At 50.3% G+C, this 26,343-nt stretch overlaps 1 protein-coding gene across 4 annotated transcripts in view; it reads left to right on the top strand.

Moving 5' to 3' along the window:
* Nucleotides 1–24,706, top strand: part of LOC140189856 (GATA-binding factor 2-like) — a 56,185-nt gene extending 31,479 nt beyond the window's left edge. For 3 of the 4 annotated variants that reach the window (XM_072246176.1, XM_072246178.1, XM_072246177.1), the window contains 5 exons: nt 3,240–3,529; nt 6,430–6,897; nt 19,505–19,650; nt 21,306–21,431; nt 23,068–24,702. In XM_072246176.1, the coding sequence (XP_072102277.1) occupies nt 3,298–3,529; nt 6,430–6,897; nt 19,505–19,650; nt 21,306–21,431; nt 23,068–23,322 (1,227 nt within the window). In that variant the 5' untranslated portion in view covers nt 3,240–3,297 and the 3' untranslated portion in view covers nt 23,323–24,702. Of the gene's footprint in view, nt 1–3,239; nt 3,530–6,429; nt 6,898–19,504; nt 19,651–21,305; nt 21,432–23,067 lie in introns of all 4 variants that reach the window. The other variant, XM_072246179.1, reaches the window with a different exon arrangement.
* The last annotated feature ends 1,637 nt before the right edge of the window (nt 24,707–26,343 follow it).

Here is a 26,343-nt window from a genome sequence, read left to right as displayed (position 1 = left end):
TGAAAGTCCAAAGCAGTCAGTGTTGCTGTATTGAGGTAGTGATTAAGGTTGTGCTGGTCGGTTCAAGAACCAAATGGCTGAAGGGAGGTTGCTGGTGGTGTGGGACTTCTGTACGTCCTGCCCGACGGGAGCTGTGAGAAGGTGACGCAGCCCGGGTGGTGGGGGTCTTCAGTGACGGACGTTCCCTTCCTAAGGCAGCACCTCCTGTAGATACAATTAGTGTTGGTATTGGTTTAATTGTCACATGCACGGAGATACAGTGAAAAGCTTGTCTTGCAAGCCACTCATACAGATCAGATTACACGGTGCGGTGAGCAAAACAATAACGACGCAGAATAAAGTGGAAATGCTACTGAAAGAGTGCAATGATAAACTGCAACGAGGTAGATTGTGGGGCCAACAGCCCACCTTATGGTACCAGAGTCACAGTGGGGATAGAAGCTGTCCTTGAGCCTGGCGGTACACTGCTCCTTGAATATGTCCTGGGTACTTTGTAGGCCAGTACCCAAGATGGAGCCGACTAAATTTATGACCCTCTGCAGCTTCTTTCAGTCCTGTGCTTTAGCCCCCGCCCCCCCCCCCATACCAGACAGAGATACAGCCTGTAAGAATGCTCTCAGCGGTACATCTATAGAAGTTTTTGAGTGTTGTTGTTGACGTACCAAACCTCTTCAAACTCCTAATGAGAGTCCACTGCTCTCTGCAGCTTCTTGCTTCCCTGAACATTCAGCCGGGCCACACATGGGTTTCACCGCCAAACTGTCGGAAGGAGCTGAGTAGATTCCCTGGGATGGAGTGTCTTAGTTACAAGGAGAGACCAGTCTGTTCTTGCTGGAGCGGAGGAGGCAGAAGGGGTATAATATTTTGAGGGGTGTCCAGCTTTCCTCGTACAGGTCCCTGTATAACTGAAGGGATACAGAGGAATCCCATCACTGAGAAAGGGCGGATTGAAACCCGAAGCTCAAGGTGTGGAAGAGGCAGGGGCACTTGGAAGGGTGCAGGCGCATGCACGTTTGAATTGCCAAGAAGCGGAAGGCTGCTTTGGAATTGGAGTGCAAAGCTGAAAATAAATTTATTGTTAAAGTATGTGTCACCGGGCATTCACAGTAGAACAAAGAAATAGAATAGAATCAATGCAGAACAAAGACTGACAAACAACCAATGTGCAGAAAACAAACTGTGCAAGTGCAAAACAAACTAATAATAATAATAAATACAAGCCAGATCCAGTTTTAGAGTTGGAGACCCACAAATTATACTATGACTGATCTGTTATTACAGATAGGACGATCCATAATAAGTGTGTCTCAACTTGGAGTTAAGATTGGTCAGATGGTGTTTCTGTCTTTGCAACAGAATTATTAGCAATCCTCTGGGCCTTATGGTGGATAGAAGACTCTGGACCACACAGGGTTATCATCTGTTCGGATTCTGCTGCTGCCTTAGAGTCTATAAAAGGGAGTAAATCAAAAGCTCATCCTGACATGGTTATTGAGATTCTCTTAGTGTTGTTTAGAGTAGGGAAGATGGGTTGTGCAGTTAGATTTTCTTGGATACCTGGGCACGCTGGGGTGGAGGGAAATGAAATTGTGGGTGGCATTGCAAAGTCTTCCTTACAGAGCAGGCAAGTATAAATTAGAGTTCTCCTAGGCAGAGCAGAATTGAGAAGTGGGATTAAAAAAGGTCTAGGGAAGAAGCGGCAGGAGGATTGGAAAAATGAATTGAGGGGCAGGCATTATTTTTCTAGTCACCCACGAGTTAAAAAGGTCTCAGACTGTCACCTTTTAAGTCGTAGAGATATGGTGAAATTTACAAGACTTAGGTTGGGGCATTGTGGCCTAAATTATTATTTAAAGCTAATAGGAAAACATCCTACTGGATTATGTGACTGTGGTTGTCCAGAGACAGTCCAGCATGTTTTGCTGAGCTGTAATCGATACAAAATTGAAAGAAGCCTGTTGTTCAAGAGGCTATCTGGCTTAAATTTATTTTGGTTTTCTATCCAATCTTTGGCCATCAAGAGAATCAACATGAAACGGGGTTGTATTCGAGGATTTGAGTTCCTTGAAGTTCTATAATTAATTATACATCCTGCAGAGGGCTGTAATACGCCTAGGTGCGTCTAAACAGCCGGAAATAGAAGAAGAAGTGTGGTGCGTGGCCAAGTGGTTAGGGCGTTGGGCTCACGATCTGAAGGTCGTGGGTTCGAGTCTTGGCCAAGGCAGTGTGTTGTGTCTTTGAGCAAGGCACTTAAACACATACTGCTCCAGTCCACCCGGCTGAAAATGGGTACCGGCAAAATGCTGGGGGTTAACCTCGCGATAGACTGGTGTCCTATCCAGGGGGGGGGGGGGGGGAAGTCTCGTACTCTCAGTTGCTTCGCGCCACAGAAACCGGCATGATGGGCCACAAGGCTCGGGACAGACTTTAACTTTAACAATCCATAATAAGTGTCCGGATATAACATTACAATAGATATAGTCATTCCAAACACATATTACTTACAGAAATCAGTAAGTGAAAAACACCATTAACATTAAAAGAGGAAATTGAAGGACTATGGAACATGAACAAGGTATACATTGTCCCAATAGTAATATCTGCAACTGGTACCATCCCAAAGGCACGGCACAATAGCATTAAACAATTAGGACTACACAGCAATATCTATGTAAATCTCCAGAAAGCCACAATACTAAACACCAATATAATAGTCCGAAAGTTCCTAGCAATTGAGAAATGAGCGTGCTTGGCTATGTCCGTAACTCAGGTTTTACCAGCTTGAGCTGAGCAAAAATGTTTTTACGATGATAATAATCATTCATTATGTGTCACGTCATATGATGTGGGTGATCACCGGGGGCTCTGGTTTCCTCCCACAGTCCAAAGACGTACAGCTTTAGTAGGTGAATTGGTCTTTGTAAATTGTTCCGTGATTAGGCTGGGATTAGGTCGGTGAGTTGCTGCTACTGTTGCTTCAGTGGCCAAATGGGTCTGTTCTGCATTGTATCTTTAAATAAATAAATACAATTAGACATTGCCGGACCGAGCTGTGGTGTGGAATAATCTGTCCTTTCTTTATTTGGAGGGCAGTGATTATTCCCCCCCCCCCCACACACCCTTTATTTCATGGGGAGTTTTGGATAATCCTTGCACCGTTTACTGAGCTCATGTCTCGCGGTGGTTTCTCCTGCGGCCTGGCCGTTGTCTTTGACAAGTACCCCCTTCCCTTCCGACAGCAGGGGCAGGGAGCGAGCGCCGCAGTGGCCGAGGAGGAGGGCGGAGGGACAGGCTGTGATGGAGGAGGCGATGGACCAGCACCGCTGGCTGGCGCCCATCAGCACCTCGGCCCCGCTGCTGAGCCCAGGGCAGGAGACGCTGCTGCCCTACATGGACGAGATGGTGCTGCCCAGTGGCGACAGCGATGCCTTCTACAGCCCGGCTGAGAGCGAGGGGAGCAGTGGTGGCGGGGTGACACCCTACTACACCAGCCCAGTCCACGGGCGCTCCGCGGGAGGCTACCGCCCCGGTAAGTGACAAGCCCCGCTCTCCACATCCCCCTTGTTCCACTAGGCAAAATTCTCCCCCCGTATCCCACAACAGCATTCACCACTTTCCCGCATCATAGAAACAGGCCCTTCAGCCCACATCCTGCGTGCTAACCAGAATACCCATCTGCCTTCCTTGCAATTGGCCCATAATACTCAGAATCAGGTTTCATATCACTGGCATACATCATAAAATTTGTTGTTTTGTGGCAGCAATGCACAATAATAAAAAGTATAAATTACAATAAGAAATATGTTTTTCAGAAATGAAATTAAAAGAGAAGGAATAAAAGAGAGGTAGTGTTCAGGGTTCAATCTCCATTCAATACTCTGATGGCAGAGGAGAAGAAGCTGTTCCTGAGAAGAGGGGAAGAGTGTATGCCTTCAGGCTCCTGTACCTCCTTCCTAATGGTAGCAATGTCCTGGGTGATGAGGGTCCTTAATAATGGATGCTGCCATCTTGAGGCATCGCTGACTGATGATGTCCCGGATGCTGGGGAGGCTAGTGCCCAAGATGGAGCTGGCTGATTTATAACTTTCTGCAGCTTATTTCAATCCTGTGAAGCTCTTCCCCCACCAGACGGTGGTGCAGCCAGTAAGGATGCCCTCCAGGGTACGTCTGTAGAAACCTGCAATTTACCACAGACCAGGAACAGAATTTAGCCACCATTTGGTCCTGTGGTGGTCCCCACCCTTCAATATGTCTTCTTTATCTTTCCACCTCTGGCAGGTCATTGGGTGACAAAGTTGCCCTCCCGTCCCTATTTTATTCCCTTTGCCCAGGCAAAAAGCACACATGTTCACTCTGTCTCTTGGTTCGAGACACCTCCCACTCTCCGAGGAATAAAGTCCCCGCCTGCCCACCCACTCTCTCCCACTCAGTCCCCCTCTAAATGACCCAGCCTCTACAACCCCTCTGGCAGTTCCTTCTGTATCCCTCTGGGTGGAGAGAGAGTTGCCCTTCAGGTCCACTTTGAGTTTCTCTCCTCTCAGCTTTAACCTTTGCCTTCTGGTTTTGGACTCCACTACAGTGGAGGAAAGAAAGAAATCTCTCTATCCTGGACGATAAATCAAAGGAGAAAAATTGAGCCTTTTGGCCCATCAAGTCAACTCAGCCATTTGATCATGGCTGATTTATTATCCCTCTCAACCCCATTCTCCTGTCTTCTCTCCGTAACCTTTGACGCCCTGACTAAATGAAGAACCCATCGACCTCTGTTTTAAAGATACTCAGTGATCTGGCCTCCATGGCTGTCTGCGGCAATGAATTCTACAGATTCGCCACCCTCTAGCTGAAGAAATTCCTCCTCCTCTCTGTTCCAAAGGGAAATTCTTATATTCTGAGGCTGTGCCCTCTGGTCCTAGACTCCCTCACTATAGAAAACATCCTCTCCATGTCCACTCTATCCAGGCCTTTCAATATTTGGTAGGTTTCAGTTCTTCACTCTTTAAACTCCAGCGAGTACAGGCCCAGAGCCATCAAACACTCCTCATACATTAACCCTTTCAATCCCAGGATCTTCCTTTGATCCCTCTCCAATGCCAGCACATCATTTCTTAGATAAGGACCCAAAACTGCTCATAAAATTTTCCAAGTGTGGTCTGACCAATGCTTTATAAGGCCTCAGCATCCTTGCTTTTATATTCTTGTCCTCTCGAAATTAATGCTAACATTGCATTTGTATTCCTTTCTATTCCATTCTATTCCTGTCTATTGTCCTCTTATAATTATCCAATGCTACCTCCCCAGAGAGAATAAACCCACCTTTTCCAGTCTGTAGAGCCAGGCAGCCTTCCCAGGAATTCCTTGTGTCACTGTGGAACGGGTCATGGGTTTGTAAACAACCCTGGAGTCACACTGAGGGTTAGACCCAGTGGAGATAATTGCCCCTGAGAAGGCAACCGGGCTCAAATCAAAGAGTGGGGAGGCTGTTTGGCCCATACACTCCCTGCTCTCTTGCCAGAGCATCTCAGTACTTCCCCATCTCTCGCTAGGTAGAACGTGGTATTTCCCCTCTCCGAGGTCCCAGATCTAAGACGGCGGAGGAAGGAGAGAGCTCACAGCCTCCCACCCCCACAGCGTCAGAAGCTTCCTGACTTGTCTGCCAATCAGCCACACTCACGCAGATGAAACTCTCTCCTTCCGCAGTAACTGCTCTGTGACCAGTATGGAGTTCAGGCCACTTGGGAGGACCTGGAGATATTCCCCAGCATCCACCAGGCCCGTTTGCCAGGGGGACCTTGGCGAGTGTCTGTGGTCCCAGCTCCCTCATCCCGAGGTGGGTGGAGGGCCAAGGTGGTGGGAGAGGTGACCTGGATCAGCTGAGGAGTTTAACGCCACCCAAGGAAGTTGTCTCCTCTGCCCTCACTCATATCCCACCCTCCTGCAGTATGGACTCCCTCCTCACAGCCCTCCCAGAGCACAGTACTCCCTCCTCTCTGTCCCTCCCGCAGCTCAGAACTCCCTCCTTGCCTCCCCTCCCACAACACAGTATTCCCTCCTCACCACTCCTCCCACAACACAGAACTCCCTCCTCACCACCCCTCGCACAGCATAGAATTCCCTCCTCACTGTCCCTCCCGCAGCCCAGCGTTCCCTCCTTGCCTCCCCTCCCTCAGCCTGATGCTCTCACCTCACCTCCCCTCCCCTCCCACAGTACAGTGCTCCCTCCTCACTGCCCCCCACACAGTGCAGCACTCCCTCCTTACCATCCCTCCCATGGTGCTCCCTCCTCATCGCTCGTGCCTCCGTACAACAGTGGCGGTGGGATGGAGGCAGTGGAGGAGGGAGGAACCCACCCCTGGAGAACACACTACCGCATTTCAACTCCACTTCTTCTCTCCCTCCCTTCCCTCTCTCCCTTCTCCCTCCTCCAACCAGCTGGCCGGCAGGTCTACAGCCCGCATTTACTGAACAGCCTAGCGTGGATGGAGAGCGGGCAGGCGATCGGCCACCCATACCCCGGGCCCTGGCAGCCAATCAGCCCCTACGGCAAGGGCACGCTGCCCCTGTACCAGGGCTCCCCGAGCCTGTCCTCGCCCCACCACAGCCAGCACCTCTACGGCTTCCCGGTCACCCAGCTGAAGGAGGTCTCCGCCGGTGAGCTCGCCCTCTCCCCGTCCGGCCGGGATGGCAGGGAGAGCCCGAAATCGAAGGACGGCCTGAAGGTGGAGAGAGCCAGCCCCAACCTGATGTCGCTGGGCCATGAGGCGCAGCTGGGGCTGCCGAGCACCCCGTACACCACCTCCTCCCCGGTCTACAATGGCGCCCTGTATCACTCGGCTGGAGGATACCTCACTGAGGGATGCCTGTCTCCGCAGAAACAGAAGATACCCCTCTGTCTGACCGGTAAGTGACAAAACAGTCCTTGTTTTAGCATGTGGCATACTTGTCTTTATTTGGTATTGGTGTTACTGGTGGGAATCAATAGGTTACTCCTCTGCCACTCAGTTAGCCGCTCCTACGGGGAGGAGATCACATACTGTACAAGCAGGGTTATTGATAAAGTGTAGTTGAGTGTCCTGCATGCTAGCATCCTGGTGTGCTCTGCACTCTCCCTCAATGACGAACACAACATGGCGTCAGAAGTAGTTGACCATCGATGAGTTGGCACCACAGTCCAAGTGAGATCCCCGACAAAAATAGAATTACAGTCAGGCTGTTTTTGTTCGCATATATCTATGAGAAATATCTGGAGGCTTACCAACCTAAACTGCCCACACTAGCTTGCTAAATGTATGAGACAAGCTGAGAAAGGGCTGGGCAATGCCTTTCAGATACACCCAAATGTGGATAGGCTTGTGATAATCTGTGGGCCGCTAGCCTGGAGAAGTGCACAGAGACACAGACACAGCCGAGGAGTCAGTCAAACTCTCAGGGGCAAAGGTGGGTTACTGGTGCCTTAAAACCAGTCGCTTAGGACAGATGGGGCTCGTCAGGCATGGTTGGTAGGGTTTTATTCCTCTGCCACTCAGTTGGCCACTCCCACATGAGAGGAGTTCACATACTGCACAAGCAGGGTTATCAGTAAAGTGTAGTTGAATATCCTGCATGCTAGCATCCTGGTGTGCTCTGCACCATCCCTCAATAAGGAACACAACCATATTGGTTATGGTTTATTATTCACATGTACCAAGATACAGTGAAGATCTTATCCTGCGTACTGCTCGTGCAGATCAGATCATTAGCGTATTAAAGATTAACTTTTATCTGTCACATGTACATTGAAACGTAGTTCCTGGCGAACCAGCAAGAGGACACCAATTAAGCTAGGAAAGTTTCCCGAGGATGTTGCTGGGAATGGAGAACTTGAGGCTGGATAGACTGGGACTGTTTTCCCTTGGAGCGTCGGAGGTTTGAGGGGCGACCTGATACAGAGGTTTATAAAACCACGAAGGGAATAGATAAAAAGGATTATCATAACCTTTACCCCTCCTCCAGAGCAGGGTTGTCTAAAACTAGAGGGCAGATGTTGAAAGCTTAGCTTTATTTGTCAGATGTACATTGAAACACACCACGAAATGCATCATTTGTGCCAACAAGCAACGCAGTCTGAGGGCCAATATATCATGCCCACGACTCACTAACCCTAACCCATACGTCTTTGGGAATTTTGGAGTCAACTGGAGACCCACGCGGTCGCGAGGAGAAGGTACAAATGCCTTATGGACAGCGGCGGGAATTGAGCACCGATTGGCGGTGCTGTAAAGCATCACGCTAGCAGCTACACAACGGCACCACCCACACCTTCTATCATTTACGTAGTTCCATAATCCATCTTTGTTTCTGTTCTTGCTAACTAAAATTAGTAAATTGTCAAGAGTACCGAGGCACAGTGAAGAACTTGTTTTTGCGTGCCATTGAACAAACCATTTCATTACAACGCTGCTTTGAGATAGTAAAAACAATAACAGAACATACAGTCAGTGTCCACACCTTTACTCCTGCTCATTAATGCAAATATCTAATCAGCCAATCATGTGGCAGTAGCACAATGCATAAAAGCATGCAGACGTGGTCAAGAGGTTCAGTTGTTGTTCAGAACAACAGAATAAGGAAGAAATGTAACTTAAGTGACTTTGACTGCAAAATGATCGTTGGTGCCAGATGGGATAGTTTGAGTATCTCAGAGACTGCTGTTCGCTTAGGATTTTCACACAACAATTGCTTGAGTTTACAGAGGATGGTGTGATAAACCAAAAAAATCCAGTGAGCGGCAGTTCTGAGGGTGAAAATGTTTCAATAATGAGAGAGAGGTCAGAGGAGAATGGCCAGACTGGTTCAAGCTGACAGGAAGGCAACAATGACTCAAGTAACCACACGTTACAATGGTGTGCAGAAGACCATCTCTGAACAGATGACATGTCAAACCTCAGAAGACTGTGACTGTGCCATGACTGTATGGCTAGGTACAGTTCAAACACCATCCATAAGTTTGCCGATGACACAGTGTTGTTGGTGGAATTTCAGATGGTGACGTGGAGGCGTACAGCCATGAGACTGATCAGCTGGTTGAGTGGTGTCTCAGCAACATCCTTGCACACAATGTCAGTAAGACCAAGGAATTGATAATAGACTTCGGGAAGGGGAAGTTGGGAACACACACCAGACCTCACCAAGGAATCAGCAGTGGAAAGGGCGAGCAATTTCAAGATCCTGGGTGTCAATGTCTCTGAGGATTTAACCTGGGCCCACATATTGATGCGGTTATAAAGACAGCAGCTATATTTCTTTTGGAGTTTGAAGAGACTTGGTATGCCATCAAATACACTCGCAAATTTCTGCAGTGTACAGTGGAGAGCATTCTTACAGTTGTTGCATCACTGCTAATGCACGAGATTGGAAAACGTTGCAGAAACCAGCTCCAACATGGGCACTAGCCTCCCCAGCATTGAAGACAGCTTCAAAAGACGTGCCTCAAAAAGGCGGCATCCATTATTCAGGACCCCCACCGCCCAGGACATGCCCTTTTCTTGTTACTACCACCAAAGAGGAGGTACAGGAGCCTGAAGACACACACTCAGCGCTTCAGGAACAGCTTCTTCGCCATTAGCATCAGATTTCTGAATGGATAATGGACCAGCCCGTGAACACTAACTCAGTATCTTTGTGTTTGCTCTCTGTTTGCATTACAAAGTACAAGTGTATAAAGTTCTAAGTGAGTTCATTCTCAAAGTACATATATGTCACCATATACCACCCTGAGATTCGTTTTCTTGGGGGCATACTCAGTTAATGCGAGAAACATAATAGACTGCACCCAACAGGACAAACAATGTGCAAATACAAAAGGAAAAAAGGGAAATAGTAAAGAAGTAAATAAATAAGCAAGTAATATATAACGAGAACATGAGATAAAGAGTTCGAAAGTGAGCCCATACGTTGTGGAAACATTTCATGATAGCAGGCAACTGCAGGAAACATAAAGTTGTGGTGGTAGGGGATTTTAATTTTCCATACATTGATTGGGACTCCCATACTGTTAGGTCTAGATGGTTTAGAGTTTGTAAAACGTGTTCAGGAAAGTTTTCTAAATCAATATATAGAGGGACCAACTAGAGGGGATGCAATATTGGATCTCCTGTTAGGTAACGAATTAGGGCAAGTGACAGAAGTCTGTGTAGGGGAGCACTTTGGTTCCAGTGATCATAACATCATTAGTTTCAATTTGATCATGGACAAGGATAGATCTGGTCCTAGGGTTGAGGTTCTGAACTGGAAGAAGGCCAAATTTGAAGAAATGAGAAAGGATCTAAAAAGCGTGGATTGGGACAGGTTGTTCCCTGGCAAAGATGTGATTGGTAGGTGGGAAGCCTTCAAAGGGGAAATTTTGAGAGTGCAGAGTTTGTATGTTCCTGTCAGGATTAAAGGCAAATTGAATAGGAATAAGGAATCTTGGTTCTCAAGGGATATTGCAACTCTGATAAAGAAGAAGAGGGAGTTGTATGAAATGTATAGGAAACAGGGGGTAAATCAGGTGCTTGAGGAGTATAAGAAGTGCAAAAAAATACTTAAGAAAGAAATCAGGAGGGCTAAAAGAAGACATGAGGTTGCCTTGGCAGTCAAAGTGAAGGATAATCCAAAGCACTTTTACAAGTATATTAAGAGCAAAAGGATTGTAAGGGATAAAATTGGTCCTCTTGAAGATCAGAGTGGTCGGCTTTGTGCAGACCAAAGGAAATGGGGGAGATCTTAAATAGGTTTTTTGCATCTGTATTTACTAAGGAAACTGGCATGAAATCTATGGAATTGAGGGAATCAAGTAGTGAGACCATGGAAACTGTACAGATTGAAAAGGAGGAGGTGCTTGCTGTCTTGAGGAAAACTAAAGTGGATAAATCCCCGGGACCTGACAGAGTGTTCCCTCGGACCTTGAAGGAGACTAGTGTTGAAATTGCGGGAGCCCTGGCAGAAATATTTAAAATGTCGCTGTCTACGGGTGAAGTGCCGGAGGATTGGAGAGTGGCTCATGTTGTTCCGTTGTTTAAAAAAGGATCGAAAAGTAATCCAGGAAATTATAGGCCGGTGAGTTTAACGTCAGTAGTAGGTAAGTTATTGGAGGGAGTACTAAGAGACAGAATCTACAAGCATTTGGATAGACAGGGGCTTATTAGGGAGAGTCAACATGGCTTTGTGCGTGGTAGGTCATGTTTGACCAATCTGTTGGAGTTTTTCGAGGAGGTTACCAGGAAAGTGGATGAAGGGAAGGCAGTGGATATTGTCTACGTGGACTTCAGTAAGGCCTTTGACAAGGTCCCGCATGGGAGGTTAGTTAGGAAAATTCAGTTGCTAAGTATACATGGAGAGGTGGTAAATTGGATTAGACATTGGCTCGATGGAAGAAGCCAGAGAGTGGTGGTAGAGAATTGCTTCTCCGAGTGGAGGCCTGTGACTAGTGGTGTGCCACAGGGATCAGTGCTGGGTCCATTGTTATTTGTCATCTATATCAATGATCTGGATGATAATGTGGTAAATTGGATCAGCAAGTTTGCTGATGATACAAAGATTGAAGGTGTAGTAGACAGTGAGGAAGGTTTTCAGAGCCTGCAGAGGGACTTGGACCAGCTGGAAAAATGGGCTGAAAAATGGCAGATGGAGTTTAATGCAGACAAGTGTGAGGTATTGCACGTTGGAAGGACAAACCAAGGTAGAACATACAGGGTTAATGGTAAGGCACTGAGGAGTGCAGTGGAACAGAGGGATCTGGGAATACAGATACAAAATTCCCTAAAAGTGTCGTCACAGGTAGATAGGGTCGTAAAGAGAGCTTTTGGTACATTGGCCTTTATTAATCGAAGTATTGAGTATAAGAGCTGGAATGTTATGATGAGGTTGTATAAGGCATTGGTGAGGCCGAATTTGGAGTATTGTGTTCAGTTTTGGTCACCAAATTACAGGAAGGATATAAATAAGGTTGAAAGAGTGCAGAGGAGGTTTACAAGGATGTTGCCGGGACTTGAGAAACTCAATTACAGAGAAAGGTTGAATAGGTTAGGACTTTATTCCCTGCAGCGTAGAAGAATGAGGGGAGATTTGATAGAGGTATATAAAATTATGATGGGTATAGATAGAGTGAATGCAAGCAGGCTTTTTCCACTGAGGCAAGGGGAGAAAAAACCAGAGGACATGGGTTAAGGGTGAGGGGGGAAAAGTTTAAAGGGAACATTAGGGGGGGCTTCTTCACACAGAGAGTGGTGGGAGTATGGAATGAGCTGCCAGACGAGGTGGTAAATGCGGGTTCTTTTTTAACATTTAAGAATAAATTGGACAGATACATGGATGGGAGGTGTATGGAGGGATATGGTCCGTGTGCAGGTCAGTGGGACTAGGCAGAAAATGGTTCGGCACAGCCAAGAAGGGCCAAAGGGCCTGTTTCTGTGCTGTAGTTTCTATGGTCTATGGTTCTATGGTTCAGTGATGGTGCAAGTGAAATTATCCTCTCTGGTTCAGGAGCCTGTTGGTTGAAGGGTAATAACTGTGGTGGGAGTCCTGAAACTCCTTGACCTTGCTCCTAATGACAACAGCGAGAAGAGAGTATGATCTGGGTGGTGGTGGTCCTTGATGATGGATACTGCTTTCCTGCAACTCTGCTCCGTGTAGATGGGGAGAGCTTTACCCGGGATGGACTGGGCCACATCTACTTCTTCTTGTAGGATTTTCTGATCAAAGGCATTGGTGTTTCCATACCAGGCTGTGATGCGGCCACCACACATCTATAGAAGTTTATTGAACTTTTAGATCGCATGCCGAGTCTATGCAAACTTCCAAGGCAGTACAGATGCTGCTGCGCATTCTTCGTAGTTGCACTTATGTGCTGGTCCTCTGAAATGATAACAGCAGGGAATTTAAAGTTGCCGACCCTCTCCACCCCTGGTCCCTCAGTGAGAACCTGTTTGTGGACTTCCAGTTTCCTCCTCCTGAAGTCAATAATATTTATTTAATATTTCATTGTAATTTATAGGTTTTATGTATTACACTGTATTGCTGCCTCAAAACAACAAATTTCGTAACATATTTCAGTGATAGCAATCAAGATCTCATTTAAGGTCAAGTTGAATTGACATCCAACCATACGTGAATTCTCATGAATACAGCCAAATGAAACAGCATTACTCCAGGGCCAAGATGCAAAACACAGTATCAACATTCATACACAGCACAAGGCACATATAGATAGCAGTGAGTTACAGTCACACAAAAAGTCCCTGGGTCCACTAACGTTGCAGCAGTCTGCAGTTGAACACAACACAGCTTGTCTTCTACTGGGCAAACACCGGGGGGCAGCACCGACTCCAGCAGGGACGCTGTGCCACACCGCCTCCAGCACTCCAGCCGAGTGCCCGACCCTGACGCCTCTTTGCTGGGCAGCTGCAAACAGGCAACACCGTGGCTTGAGGTTGGAAAAGGCAACCTGATTCGGACCACACCAGGTGGCAGAACAGACTCAATGGGCCAAATGGCCTCATTCTGTTTCGATGTCTTATTGTCCAGGTTAGAGTTTTAAGGACAGGGATGTGGAGGAAATAGAGGACAGGCCAGAGTCTAGAGCCTTCAGGACAGCGATGTGGACATTGGCTGACCGGGCCGGGATGTCCAGTTGACAGACCGAGGCTGCTGGCTCCCCCAGTGTCAGGGGGCTGTCGGTGGGATCCAGAGTCAGAGATCCGTGCGGGCAGGAGGGGCGAGGTCCAGTAGCCCTTTTGGGTTTGCATATTGGTGAGACCTTGTGTTCAAGGTCCCGTCATTGCCAAGCCCTGGTTCAATGCCGAGGATCGAATCGAACGTCCGGTGGCCAAAGCCCAAGGTCGGTGAATCTCTGCGAGTCCACTAGGGTAGTAGGAAGCCCAGTGATGGTGTGTCCAGGTCTGCTGGAGGCTGGAGGCCGAAGAACATGGACTGTCATTCTGCCACGCATTGTGTGCGTGTGCTACATTGGTGCCAGAATGTGTGGCAACACTTGTGGGCTGCCCCAGCACGTTCTCGAGTGTCTCGAAATGACACATTGCATGGTATATTTCAATGTACGTGTGGTAAATAAATCTAAACCTTAAATCTTTGAAAATTTGAAAGTGGTGGATTTTGGCTTTCGTGAACCAGAGAATGTTCTTGTAGAGTGAGACACGCCCATCTTCAGGCAGTCTGCACCCTGACGTACATTCGATAGAGCAAGACAACAGCAAAGTGCGTGCAGGAGAGAGGGTGGTCACGGAGACAGAGCGGGGTGTAGGGACCAGAGGTCATTATAGAGATGGGGAGGGGTGAGGGGTTGGAGGTCATTATTGAGATGGGAAGGGGTCACATAGATGGAGAGGAATGTAGGGGAGGGAGATAGGGAGGGATGTAAAGGCTGGAGGGGGTACAGAGACTGGGAGGGTTGTAGAGGAGGAGGTGGGGTGTCACATAGATTGAGAGGGGGATAGGGTTAGGGAGGAGGTTACACAGATAGGGAGGGGTGTAAGGGGATACAGAGACCAGGAGGGTTGTATGGGATGAGAGGGGATGTCACATAGATGGAGAGAAATGTAAAGGAGGGAGGAGGTTACACAGATTCAGAGGGATGTAAGGGCTGGAGGGAGATAGACAAGGGAGGGTCTTAGGGGCCAGAGGGGGTTGCAGAGACAAGGAAGGGTGTAGAAGTCAGAGGGGGTTATGGAGACGGAGAGGAGTGTAGGGGCTGGAGAGGGTTACAGAGATGGGGAAGGGTTGTCGATGACTGTAGAGGTGGTGAGGGGTGAGGGGTTGTCGATGACTGTAGAGATGGTGAGGGGTTGTTGATGACTGTAGAGATGGTGAGGGGTGAGGGGTTGTCGATGACTGTAGAGATGGGGAAGGGTTGTTGATAACAGTAGAGATGGTGAGGGGCTGTCGATGACTGTAGAGATGGTGAGGGGTTGTCGATGACTGTAGTGGTGGTGAGGGGTGAGGGGTTGTCTATGACTGTAGAGATGGTGAAGGGTGAGGGGTTGTCGATGACTGTAGAGATGGGGAAGGGTTATCGATGACTGTAGAGATGGGGAAGGGTGAGGGGTTGTCGATGACTGTAGATATGGTGAGGGGGGAGGGGTTGTCGATGACTGTAGAGATGGTGGGGGTGAGGGGTTGTCAATGACTGTAGAGATGGTGAGGGGTTGTCGATGACTGTAGTGGTGGTGAGGGGTGAGGGGTTGTCGATGACTGTAGAGATGGTGAGGGCTGAGGGGTTGTCGATGACTGTAGAGATGGTGAGGGGTGAGGGGTTGTCGATGACTGTAGAGATGGGGAAGGATTGTTGATGACTGTAGAGATGGTGAGGGGTGAGGGGTTGTTGATGACTGTAGAGATGGGGAACGGTGAGGGGTTGTCGATGACTATAGAGATGGGGAAGGGTAAGGGGTTGTTGATGACTGTAGAGATGGGGAAGGGTTGTCGATGACTGTAGAGATGGGGAAGGGTGAGGGGTTGTTGATGACTGTAGGGATGGTGAGGGGTGAGGGGTTGTCAATGACTGTAGAAATGGTGAGGGGTGAGGGGTTGTCGATGACTGTAGAGATGGTGGGGGTGAGGGGTTGTCGATGACTGTAGAGATGGGGAAGGGTTGTCGACTGTAGAGATGGTGAGGGGTGAGGGATTGTCGATGACTGTAGAGATGGGGAATGGTGAGGGTTTGTCGATGAATGTAGAGATTGGGAAGGGTGAGGGGTTGTTGATGACTTTAGAGATGGTGAGGGGTGAGGGGTTGTCGATGACTGTAGAGATGGGGAAGGGTTGTCAATGACTGTAGAGATGGTGGGGGTGAGGAGTTGTCAATGACTGTAGAGATGGTGAGGGGTGAGGGGTTGTCGATGACTGTAGAGATGGGGAAGGATGTCGATGACTGTAGAGATGGGGAAGGGTGAGGGGTTGTCGATGACTGTAGAGATGGTGAGGGGTGAGGGGTTGTCGATGACTGTAGAGATGGTGAGGAGTGAGGGGTTGTCAATGACTGTAGAGATGCTGAGGAGTGAGGGGTTGTTGATGACTGTAGTGGTGGTGAGGGGTGAGGGGTTGTCGATGACTGTAGAGATGGGGAAGGGTTGTCGATGACTGTAGAGATGGTGAGGGTGAGGGGTTGTCGATGACTGTAGAGATGGGGAAGGGTTGTCGACTGTAGAGATGGTGAGGGGTGAGGGATTGTCGATGACTGTAGTGGTGGTGAGGAGTGAGGGGTTGTTGATGACTGTAGTGGTGGTGAGGGGTGATGGGTTGATGACTGTAGGGATGGTGAGGGGTGAGGGGTTGTTGATGACTGTAGAGATGGGGAAGGGTGAGGGGTTGTCGATGACTGTAGAGATGGTGAGGGGTGAGGGATTGTCGTTGACTGTCGTGGTGGTGAGGGGTGAGGGGTTGATGACTGTAGAGACGGAGAAGGGTTGTTGATGACTGTAGAGATGGTGAGGGGTGAGTGGTTGTTGATGACTGTAGAGATGGGGAAGCGTGAGGGGTTGTCGATGACTGTAGAGATGGGGAAGGGTGAAGGGTTGTTGATGACTGTAGAGATGGGGAAGTGTGAGGGGTTGTCGATGACTGTAGAGATGGGGAAGGGTGAGGGGTTGTTGATGACTGTAGAGATGGGGAAGGGTTGTTGATGACTGTAGAGATGGTGAGGGGTGAGGGGTTGTTGATGACTGTAGAGATGGGGAAGGGTGAGGGGTTGTCGATGACTGTAGAGATGGTGGGGGTGAGGGGTTGATGACTGTAGAGATGGGGAAGGGTTGTCGATGACTAGAGATGGTGAGGAGTGAGGGGTTGTTGATGACTGTAGAGATGGTGGGGGTGAGGGGTTGTCGACTGTAGAGATGGTGAGGGGTGAGGGGTTGTTGATGACTGTAGAGATGGTGAGGGGTGAGGGGTTGTTGATGACTGTAGAGATGGTGAGGGGTGAGGGGTTGTCGATGACTGTAGAGATGGTGAGGAGTGAGGGGTTGTCGATGACTGTAGAGATGGTGAGGGGTTGTCGATGAATGTAGAGATGGTGAAGGGTTGTCGATGACTGTAGAGATGGTGAGGGGTGAGGGGTTGTCGATGACTGTAGAGATGGGGAAGGTTTGTCGATGACTGTAGAGATGGTGAGGGGTGTGGGTTGTTGATGACTGTAGAGATGGTGAGGGGTGAGGGGTTGTTGATGACTGTAGAGATGGTGAGGGGTGAGGGGTTGTCGATGACTGTAGAGATGGTGAGGAGTGAGGGGTTGTTGATGACTGTAGTGGTGGTGAGGGGTGAGGGGTTGTCGATGACTGTAGAGATGGGGAAGGGTTGTCGATGACTGTAGAGATGGTCAGGGGTGAGGGGTTGTCGATGACTGTAGAGATGGGGAAGGGTTGTCGTTGACTGTAGAGATGGTGAGGGTGAGGGGTTGTCGATGACTGTAGAGATGGGGAAAAGTTGTCGGTGACTGTAGAGATGGTGAGGGGTGAGGGGTTGTCGATGACTGTAGAGATGGGGAAGGGTTGTCGATGACTGTAGAGATGGGGAAGGGTGAGGGGTTGTCGTTGACTGTAGAGATGGGGAAGGGTGAGGGGTTGTCGGTGACTGTAGAGATGGGGAAGGGTGAGGGGTTGTTGATGACTGTAGGGATGGTGAGGGGTGAGGGGTTGTCGATGACTGTAGAGATGGGGAAGGGTTGTCGATGACTGTAGAGATGGTGGGGCTGAGGGGTTGTCAATGACTGTAGAAATGGTGAGTGGTGAGGGGTTGTCGATGACTGTAGAGATGGTCGGGGTGAGGGGTTGTCGATGACTGTAGTGGTGGTGAGGGGTGAGGGGTTGTTGATGACTGTAGAGATGGTGAGGGGTGAGGGGTTGTCGGTGACTGTAGAGATGGGGAATGGTGAGGGGTTGTCGATGAATGTAGAGATGGTGAGGGGTGAGGGGTTGTCGATGACTGTAGAGATGGGGAAGCGTGAGGGGTTGTCGATGACTGTAGAGATGGTGAGGGGTGAGTGGTTGTTGATGACTGTAGAGATGGAGAAGCGTGAGGGGTTGTCGATGACTGTAGAGATGGGGAAGGGTTGTTGATGACTGTAGAGATGGTGAGGGGTGAGGGGTTGTTGACTGTAGAGATGGGGAAGGGTGAGGGGTTGTCGATGACTGTAGAGATGGGGAAGGGTTGTTGATGACTGTAGAGATGGGGAAGTGTGAGGGGTTGTCGATGACTGTAGAGATGGGGAAGGGTGAGGGGTTGTCGATGACTGTAGAGATGGGGAAGGGTTGTTGATGACTGTAGAGATGGTGAGGGGTGAGGGGTTGATGACTGTAGAGATGGGGAAGGGTTGTCGATGACTGTAGAGATGGGGAAGGGTGAGGGGTTGTCGATGACTGTAGAGATGGTGGGGGTGAGGGGTTGATGACTGTAGAGATGGGGAAGGGTTGTCGATGACTAGAGATGGTGAGGAGTGAGGGGTTGTTGATGACTGTAGAGATGGGGAAGGGTGAGGGGTTGTTGATGACTGTAGAGATGGGGAATGGTGAGGGGTTGTTGATGACTGTAGAGATGGGGAATGGTGAGGGGTTGTTGATGACTGTAGAGATGGGGAAGGGTGAGGGGTTGTTGATGACTGTAGAGATGGTGAGGGGTGAGTGGTTGTTGATGACTGTAGAGATGGGGAAGCGTGAGGGGTTGTCGATGACTGTAGAGATGGGGAAGGGTTGTTGATGACTGTAGAGATGGTGAGGGGTGAGGGGTTGTTGACTGTAGAGATGGGGAAGGGTGAGGGGTTGTCGATGACTGTAGAGATGGGGAAGGGTTGTTGATGACTGTAGAGATGGGGAAGTGTGAGGGGTTGTTGATGACTGTAGAGATGGGGAATGGTGAGGGGTTGATGACTGTAGAGATGGGGAAGGGTGAGGGGTTGTTGATGACTGTAGAGATGGTGAGGGGTGAGGGGTTGTCGATGACTGTAGAGATGGGGAATGGTGAGGGGTTGTTGATGACTGTAGAGATGGGGAAGGGTGAGGGGTTGTCGATGACTGTAGAGATGGTGAGGGGTGAGGGGTTGTTGATGACTGTAGAGATGGTGGGGGTGAGGGGTTGTTGATGACTGTAGAGATAGTGAGGGGTGAGGGGTTGTCGATGAATGTAGAGATGGGGAAGCATGAGGGGTTGTTGATGACTGTAGAGATGGGGAAGCGTGAGGGGTTGTCGATGACTGTAGAGATGGTGGGGGTGAGAGGTTGTCGATGACTGTAGAGATGGGGAATGGTGAGGGGTTGTTGGTGACTGTAGAGATGGTGAGGGGTGAGGGGTTGTTGATGGCTGTAGAGATGGTGGGGGTGAGGGGTTGTCGATGACTGTAGAGATGGTGAGGGGTTGTTGAAGACTGTAGAGATGGGGAATGGTGAGGGGTTGTCGATGACTGCAGGGATGGGGAAGGGTGTATGGTGTAAAGGGATCCCATGACACTCCCCACTCGGACGATGTAACCCACTGTGCCCCATTGCAGAGGCGCGGGAGTGCGTGAACTGCGGGGCGACCGCCACACCGCTGTGGCGCCGCGATGGCACTGGACACTACCTGTGCAACGCCTGCGGGCTCTACCACAAGATGAACGGCCAGAACCGCCCCCTCATCCGGCCCAAGAAGCGACTGGTGAGTGTGCAAGCCCCCACCCCCACCCCGTCCGTGGTCAGGGTTTCGCCCCAGAGCCGAGGAGACCAGCAAGGTGTGAGAGCCTCTCCACCCTCTGGGTCAGCCCCCTCAGATTACACAACAACTCTGCTCGTCTGTGGTCACCATAACGCTGAACAGTACAATGCAGGGACAGGCCCTTCGGCCCACAGTGTCTGTGCTGTTCCCATCTGCCTGCTCCTGGTTCATATGTCCGTCTAAAAACCTCTTAAACACCTCTATCGTATCTGCCTCCACCCCTGCCCCTAGCAGCATATCCCAGGCACCCGCCACTCTCCGCGTAAAAGAGATTTCCCCGCATATCTCCTTCAAACTCTCCCCTTAGTCTCCACCACTCCAGACAAAACCCAGCTTATGTACGCTCTCTAATCCTGGTGAACCTCTCCTGCACCCTCTCCGAAGTCTCCAGACTACACACTTCCCGTTGTGGAGCAACCAGAACTGAACACGATGCTCCACGCGTGATGGAGCCAGGGTTTGATGGAGTTGCATTGTGACTCCTCAACATGAGAGCATAAGACATAGGAGCAGATTTAGGCTCTTCAGTCCCATTGAGGCTGACCTACCACTTGAACATGGTTGATTGATTTTCCCTCTGAACCCTACTGTCCTGCCTTGTCGCCATTACTAAACATGAACCCATCAACCTCTGCTTTAAACATACCCAATGACTTGGCCTCGGTAGCTGTCTGTGGCAATGAATTCCATCTTCTTATTCTGGCTTCTTGCCCCTGCCTTTCCAGCCCTGAAACATTCCCTCCATGCTCCCTGACCTGCTGGGTTACTCCAGCAGCTGGTGTTCGTGGCTCAAGGTTTCCAGCACCTGCAGAATCTCTTGGGTTCCAGATCCAACTCAGTCGCCAGCCTTCTCCACCCTGGGGTACGCGTGACCATCCAAGCATTCCTTCAGTGCCGGGACAGTCTCGGCCTCTCCCAAACCCAGATCGTTCCAGGTTTCAATGCCCCCTCAGCCCTGCTGTCTTGGGACCCCACCATCTATCTGCCTGTCTGCTCTGTATGCCACCGGCAGGAGGAAGACGTCTTAGGTGTGGCCCGGAACGCACAGGGAGTGTGAAACTTGGGTAAAGGTTAGCTTTGTCTGCCACAGGTACATCGAGACACTCAGTGAAACGCACCATTGGCGTCAACGACCAACACAGTCCGAAGGTTGTGCTGGGGGCAGCCGCGAGTATGGCCACACTTCCAGCACCAGCAGCTTACTAACCCGAACCCGTACGTCTTTGGGATTTGGGAGGAAATCGGGGCCCTCCCCCTCCCCCCCAACGGGGAGGAAGCACAAACTCCCTACAGACAGTACCGTACAGGATTCAAATCCCCACGGCTGCCACTGTAATAGCATTATGCCAAGTGCTGTGCTGCCCTGCATTAGATCGCAGGCAGGCAGGTGAGTTTAACTCGGCGCAGGCATTGTACTGCTGCGCCCCCTCTGGACCACTTCCCGGACCCTTCCCATCCCGAACGGCTGCAGCGTTGGGAGCTACAGTGAGCTCGAGGACCGGGCGGGGGCTGGGGGCCAGAGAGCCCCCAGCTCTCCCCTCTGGTGTAAGGAAAAGACATCTCTGGCCGAGCTAACTCGGGTTCACCTTCCCCGTCAGATTGTGAGCAAGCGGGCCGGGACACAGTGCGCCAACTGCCACACCAGCACCACCACCCTGTGGAGACGCAACATCAGTGGAGAACCCGTCTGCAATGCCTGCGGGCTGTACTACAAGCTGCACAATGTGAGTACCCGACCCTCCCTCTCGCCTCACACCAGCAGAACCGCTGCCTCATCCACGACTGAGACCCGGGCTCGATCCTGAGCTCTGACCTCGGCTGCTGTGTGCGTGTCCGAGTGTGTCTGTGTCTGAGTGCTCGCTGGGTCCGTGTGTGTGTGTGAGCAAGTGTGTCTGTGTGTGAGTGCTCGGTGTGTGTGTGAGCGAGTGTGTCTGTGAGTGAGTGCTCGGTGTGTGTGTGTGTGTGAGCAAGTGTGTCTGTGTGTGAGTGCTCGGTGTGTGTGTGTGTGAGCGAGTGTGTCTGTGTGTGAGTGCTCGGTGTGTGTGTGTGTGTGAGCAAGTGTGTCTGTGTGTGAGTGCTCGGTGTGTGTGTGTGTGTGAGCAAGTGTGTCTGTGTGTGAGTACTCAGTGTGTGTGTGTGTGTGTGTGTGAGCGAGTGTGTCTGTCAGTGAGTGCTCGGTGTGTGTGTGTGTGTGAGCGAGTGTGTCTGTGTGTGAGTGCTCGGTGTGTGTGTGTGAGCGAGTGTGTCTGTGTGTGAGTACTCAGGGTGTGTGTGAGGGAGTGTGTCTGTGAGTGGGTGTGTGGGTGTGAGCAAGTGTGTACGTGTGTGAGTACTCTGTGTGTGTGTGTGTGTGTGTGTGTGTGTGTGTGCGCGCGCGCACGCGCGTGTACGATTGTGAGTACTCGGTGTGGGTGTGTCCCAGTGTGTCTGTGGGTGGGTGGGTGGCTGTGTGTGTGTGTGTGTGTGTGTTCACGAACAAGCGTATCTATGTTTGTATTTGAGTCTGTTCCAGTGTGTGCAAGTGTACACACATGTACTGGTGTGTGCCTGTGTTTCAGTGTGTCTGTGTGCTTATGTTTTTCTGTGTGTGTATGTGCACACAGCTGAGTTCACACCCTCTCCCTGTGACTCCTCCAGCCCTACATCTCACCAACGTATGAGGGGGTTCACCGCGGCCAGTTAACCTCCAGACCCTTTGGGCTGTGGAATAAACAGGCGAACCCAGGGAGACATCAAAACTGTGACAGACACAGAGTGCAGCTGACTGCTGGGGTCAGACACAGGGTGAGGCTCCCTCCACACCGTCCCATCACACACTCCCGGGGTCAGACACAGAGTGAAGCTCCCTCCAAACTGTCCCATTACACACTCCCAGGGTCAGACACAGGGTGAGGCTCCCTCCACACCGTCCCATCACACACTCCCAGGGTCAGACACAGAGTGAAGCTCCCCCCACACCATCCCATCACACACTCCCGGGGTCAGACACGGAGTGAAACTCCCTCCACACCGTCCCATCGCACATCCCGAGGTCAGACACAGAGTGAAGCTCCCTCCACACCATCCCATCACACACTCCCGGGATCAGACACAGAGTGAAGCTCCCTGCACACCGTCCCATCGCACAGCCCTGGGTCAGGCACAGAGTGAAGCTCCCTCCACACCGTCCCATCACACACTCCCAGGGTCAGACACAGAGTGAAGCTCCCTCCACACCGTCCCATCACACACTCCCGGAGTCAGACACAGAGTGGAACTCCCTCCACACCGTCCCATCACACACTCCCGGGGTCAGACACAGAGTGAAACTCCCCCATGCTCCTTCCTGATGGACCCAGCCAACTCATTCTGCCATTCCAGGTGAACCGCCCTTTGGCCATGAAGAAGGATGGGATTCAGACCCGGAACAGGAAGGTCTCCAACAAGACAAAGAAGGGCCGGAAGACGGCCGAGGCGTTCATCGAGGAGCCCCGCACCCTGGCCCTGGGTTCCCCAGCCTTCGCCATGCCCTACAGCCACTCCTCCCACCTCGTCTCCCCCTCAGCCTTACACCCTCAGTCCGGCCTCACCTACACCGCCAGCAACCCCACCAGCATGGTGTCTGCTCTCAGCTAAGGGCCCCCTCCACTCCCCTGTTGTCAACCTTGCCTCCCCCCAGCTCCAGCCGGCTCTCCCTACTTCCCAGATCCCTGTACATACACCCCCACCTTCTCCCACCTCTGCTCTTAACGCCATCCCTCTACCGTAGGATAGGAGCAGAATTCGGCCATTCGGCGTATCAAGTCTGCTCCGCCATTCCATCATGGCTGATTTATCTTCCCTGTCAACCCCATTCTCCTGCCTTCTCCCTGTAACATTCAATCCCCTAACTAATCAAGAACCCATCAACCTCCGCTTTAAATATACCCAATGACTTGGCCTTCACGGCCGTCTGAGGCAATGAATTCCACAGATTCTCCCCCTCTGGCTGAATAAATTCCTCCTCATCTCTGTTGTAAATGGACGTTCCTCTATTCTAAGCCTGTGCCCTCTGATCCTAGACTCCCCCACTGCAGGACACATTTCCACATCCACTCTGTCTAGGCCTTTCAATATCTGACAGGTTTCAATGCGATCACTCCTGATTGTTCTAAACTGTTGAGTACCTGGAGCTAATCTCTCCTGCACCCCCTCTCCAAAAACCTTCCCATCTCACCAGGGGTCCGGCGTCTGGAATTGGACCCACCAGCGTCCCTGTGCCTGCCAGCCCTGAGGGGTCTCTGATCGAGCTCCTCCCCCTTACCCCTCCCCGTCCTCAGCTGAGCATCTTCCTGAGCGTTCGGGATCGTTCAGCCTCTGTGGCAGCCTGTCTAAAGCTCAAAAGTACATTTTATTTTTCAAAGTACAAATATATCTCCATGTACAACCCTGAGATTCATTTTCCTGCAGGCAGACTCAGCAAATCTACAGAATCGTAACTGTAAACAGGATCAATGAAAAATCAACCAGAATGCAGAAGACAACAAACTGTGCAGATATAAATCAATAGCAATAAATAACGAGAATATGGAATAAAGAGGCCTTAAAGTGAGATTATTGGTTGTGGGAACATCTCAATGGAGGGGCAAGTGAGTGTAGTTAACGCTCACTTTGGAGAAGAGCCTGATGGCTGATAACTGTTCTTGGACCTGGTGGTGAGAGTCCCGGGGCTCCTGTACCTTCTGCCCGACGGCAGCAGCGAGACGAGAGCACGGCCTGGGTGGTGGGGATCCCCTGATGATGGATGCTGCTTTCCTACGGCAGCGTTCCATGTTCAGAGGTTCAGAGGGCTTTACCCCTGATATACCGGGCCGAATCCATTGCCTTTTGTAGAATTTTCCATTCAAAGGTGCAGGTGTTTCCATACCAGGCTGAGATACGACCAGTCAATACACTCTGCACCACACATCTGTAGAAATCTGTCTGAGTTTTTGATGTCGTGCTGAATTAAAGGAATCAGAGCTGCTGCCGTGTTTTCTTTGCAATTACATTTACATGACGGGTCCAGGACAGGTTCTCTGAAACCGTAACACCCAGGAATTTAAAGTTGCCGACCCTCTCCACCTTCTGATCCTCCGATAAGTACTGTCTCTGGTTTCCCTCTCCTGAAGCCTACTCTCAGTTCCTTGGTCTTATTGACATTGAGTGAGAGGTTGTTGTTACCACACCACCCGGCCAACTTTCAATATCCTTCCTGTAGGCTGAGTCATCGCCCCCTCTGATACGGCCCACGGCAAACTCGAGTACGGTATTGGAGCTGTAATCAGCCACAGGGTGTAAAGTGAGTCGAGCAAGGGTCTAAGCACACAGCCCCGTGGTGCCCCTGTGCTGAGGGAGGTTGTGCAGCGGATATTTTACCAATACAAACTGACTCGGGTCTGTGAGTGATGAGTTTGAGGATCCAATTGCAGAAGGAGGTATTGAGAGCAAGGTCTTAGAGCTTATTGATTAGTTTTGAGGGGATGAAGGTGCAGAATGCTGAGCTGTAGTCGATAAAGAGACTCCTGATGGATATAGAACATAGAAAAGTACGGGCCCTTCAGCCCACAATGTTGTGCTGGCCCTTTAACCTAATCTAAGATTAACCTAACCCTTCCCTCTCACATAACCCTCCATTTTTCTATCATCCATGTGCCTATCCAAGTCTCTTAAATGTCCCTAATGTATCTGTCTCTACCACCACCCGAGTCAGCATGTTCTATTCACCCACGCCCCTTGTGTAAAAATACTCACCCCTGACATTCCCCCTGCTATATTTTTCCTCCAATCAGCAGGGAGATGGGCTGTCTTAGATCGTACAGGAAATGGGTATCCCTCGTCTCTCCACTCCCCTGCGGAGAACAGGCACCCGTCCCACAGAACAAGCAGGAAGGTTTCTGATCTTGAGGTTCTCTCAGAGTTCCTCTTGCCTTGGGGCATGGAGACCGTTGTGTGGGGAGGGGGAGACACACACACGCATCAGTAATTAGTCATTTTTGCCCTGGGAGAGAGTCTCTGGCTGTCCACTCAGTCTGTACCCGATTATCTTGTGTTGTACACTGTTCATCCCCTCAGTTCAAGTGCCGTTATGCCCCTGGTGTTTAGGGCAGCAATGAAGATCCTCCATCTCTGGTGATCAGGGCTTCCTTCATCATGTCAGCAGCTTCCTCTCGGTTTTCACTACCGTCAGTCACGCAAGTCCCGGGTGGACACGCAGGAATACCGTCACACTGGGATGTAGAAGGATTCTTCACTGCTTGTTCCATAACAGATGGCAGAGAAGGAGTGCCAGGGGTGGGGGTTGGCACGGGTGCAGACACACCCAGCCCTGAGACACCAGGCAAGGTCATTCCATTCCAAACAATTGGTTTATTGATCATTACAGAATGTCTCTCCTGTGCTTCCCCTTTCCCCAACCATGATTCCCCTCTCCCTGCCCCCTTCCCACTCCCAGTCCACAATAGAGACCCGTATCAGAATCAGGTTTATTATCACTCATGAATGTCATGAAATTAGTTTTTTTTTCATGTGGCAATACAATGCAATACATAAAATTACTACAGCACTGTGCCAAAGTCCTCAGCACTCTATCTGCCGAAGACTTTGTACGGTACTGCTTATCCGTCAGTACTTGGAAGG

Source organism: Mobula birostris, chromosome 29 (assembly GCF_030028105.1).
Source record: "Mobula birostris isolate sMobBir1 chromosome 29, sMobBir1.hap1, whole genome shotgun sequence".
Classification (NCBI taxonomy): Eukaryota; Metazoa; Chordata; class Chondrichthyes; order Myliobatiformes; family Myliobatidae; genus Mobula; species Mobula birostris.
This window is presented reverse-complemented; position numbering and strand designations above follow the sequence as displayed.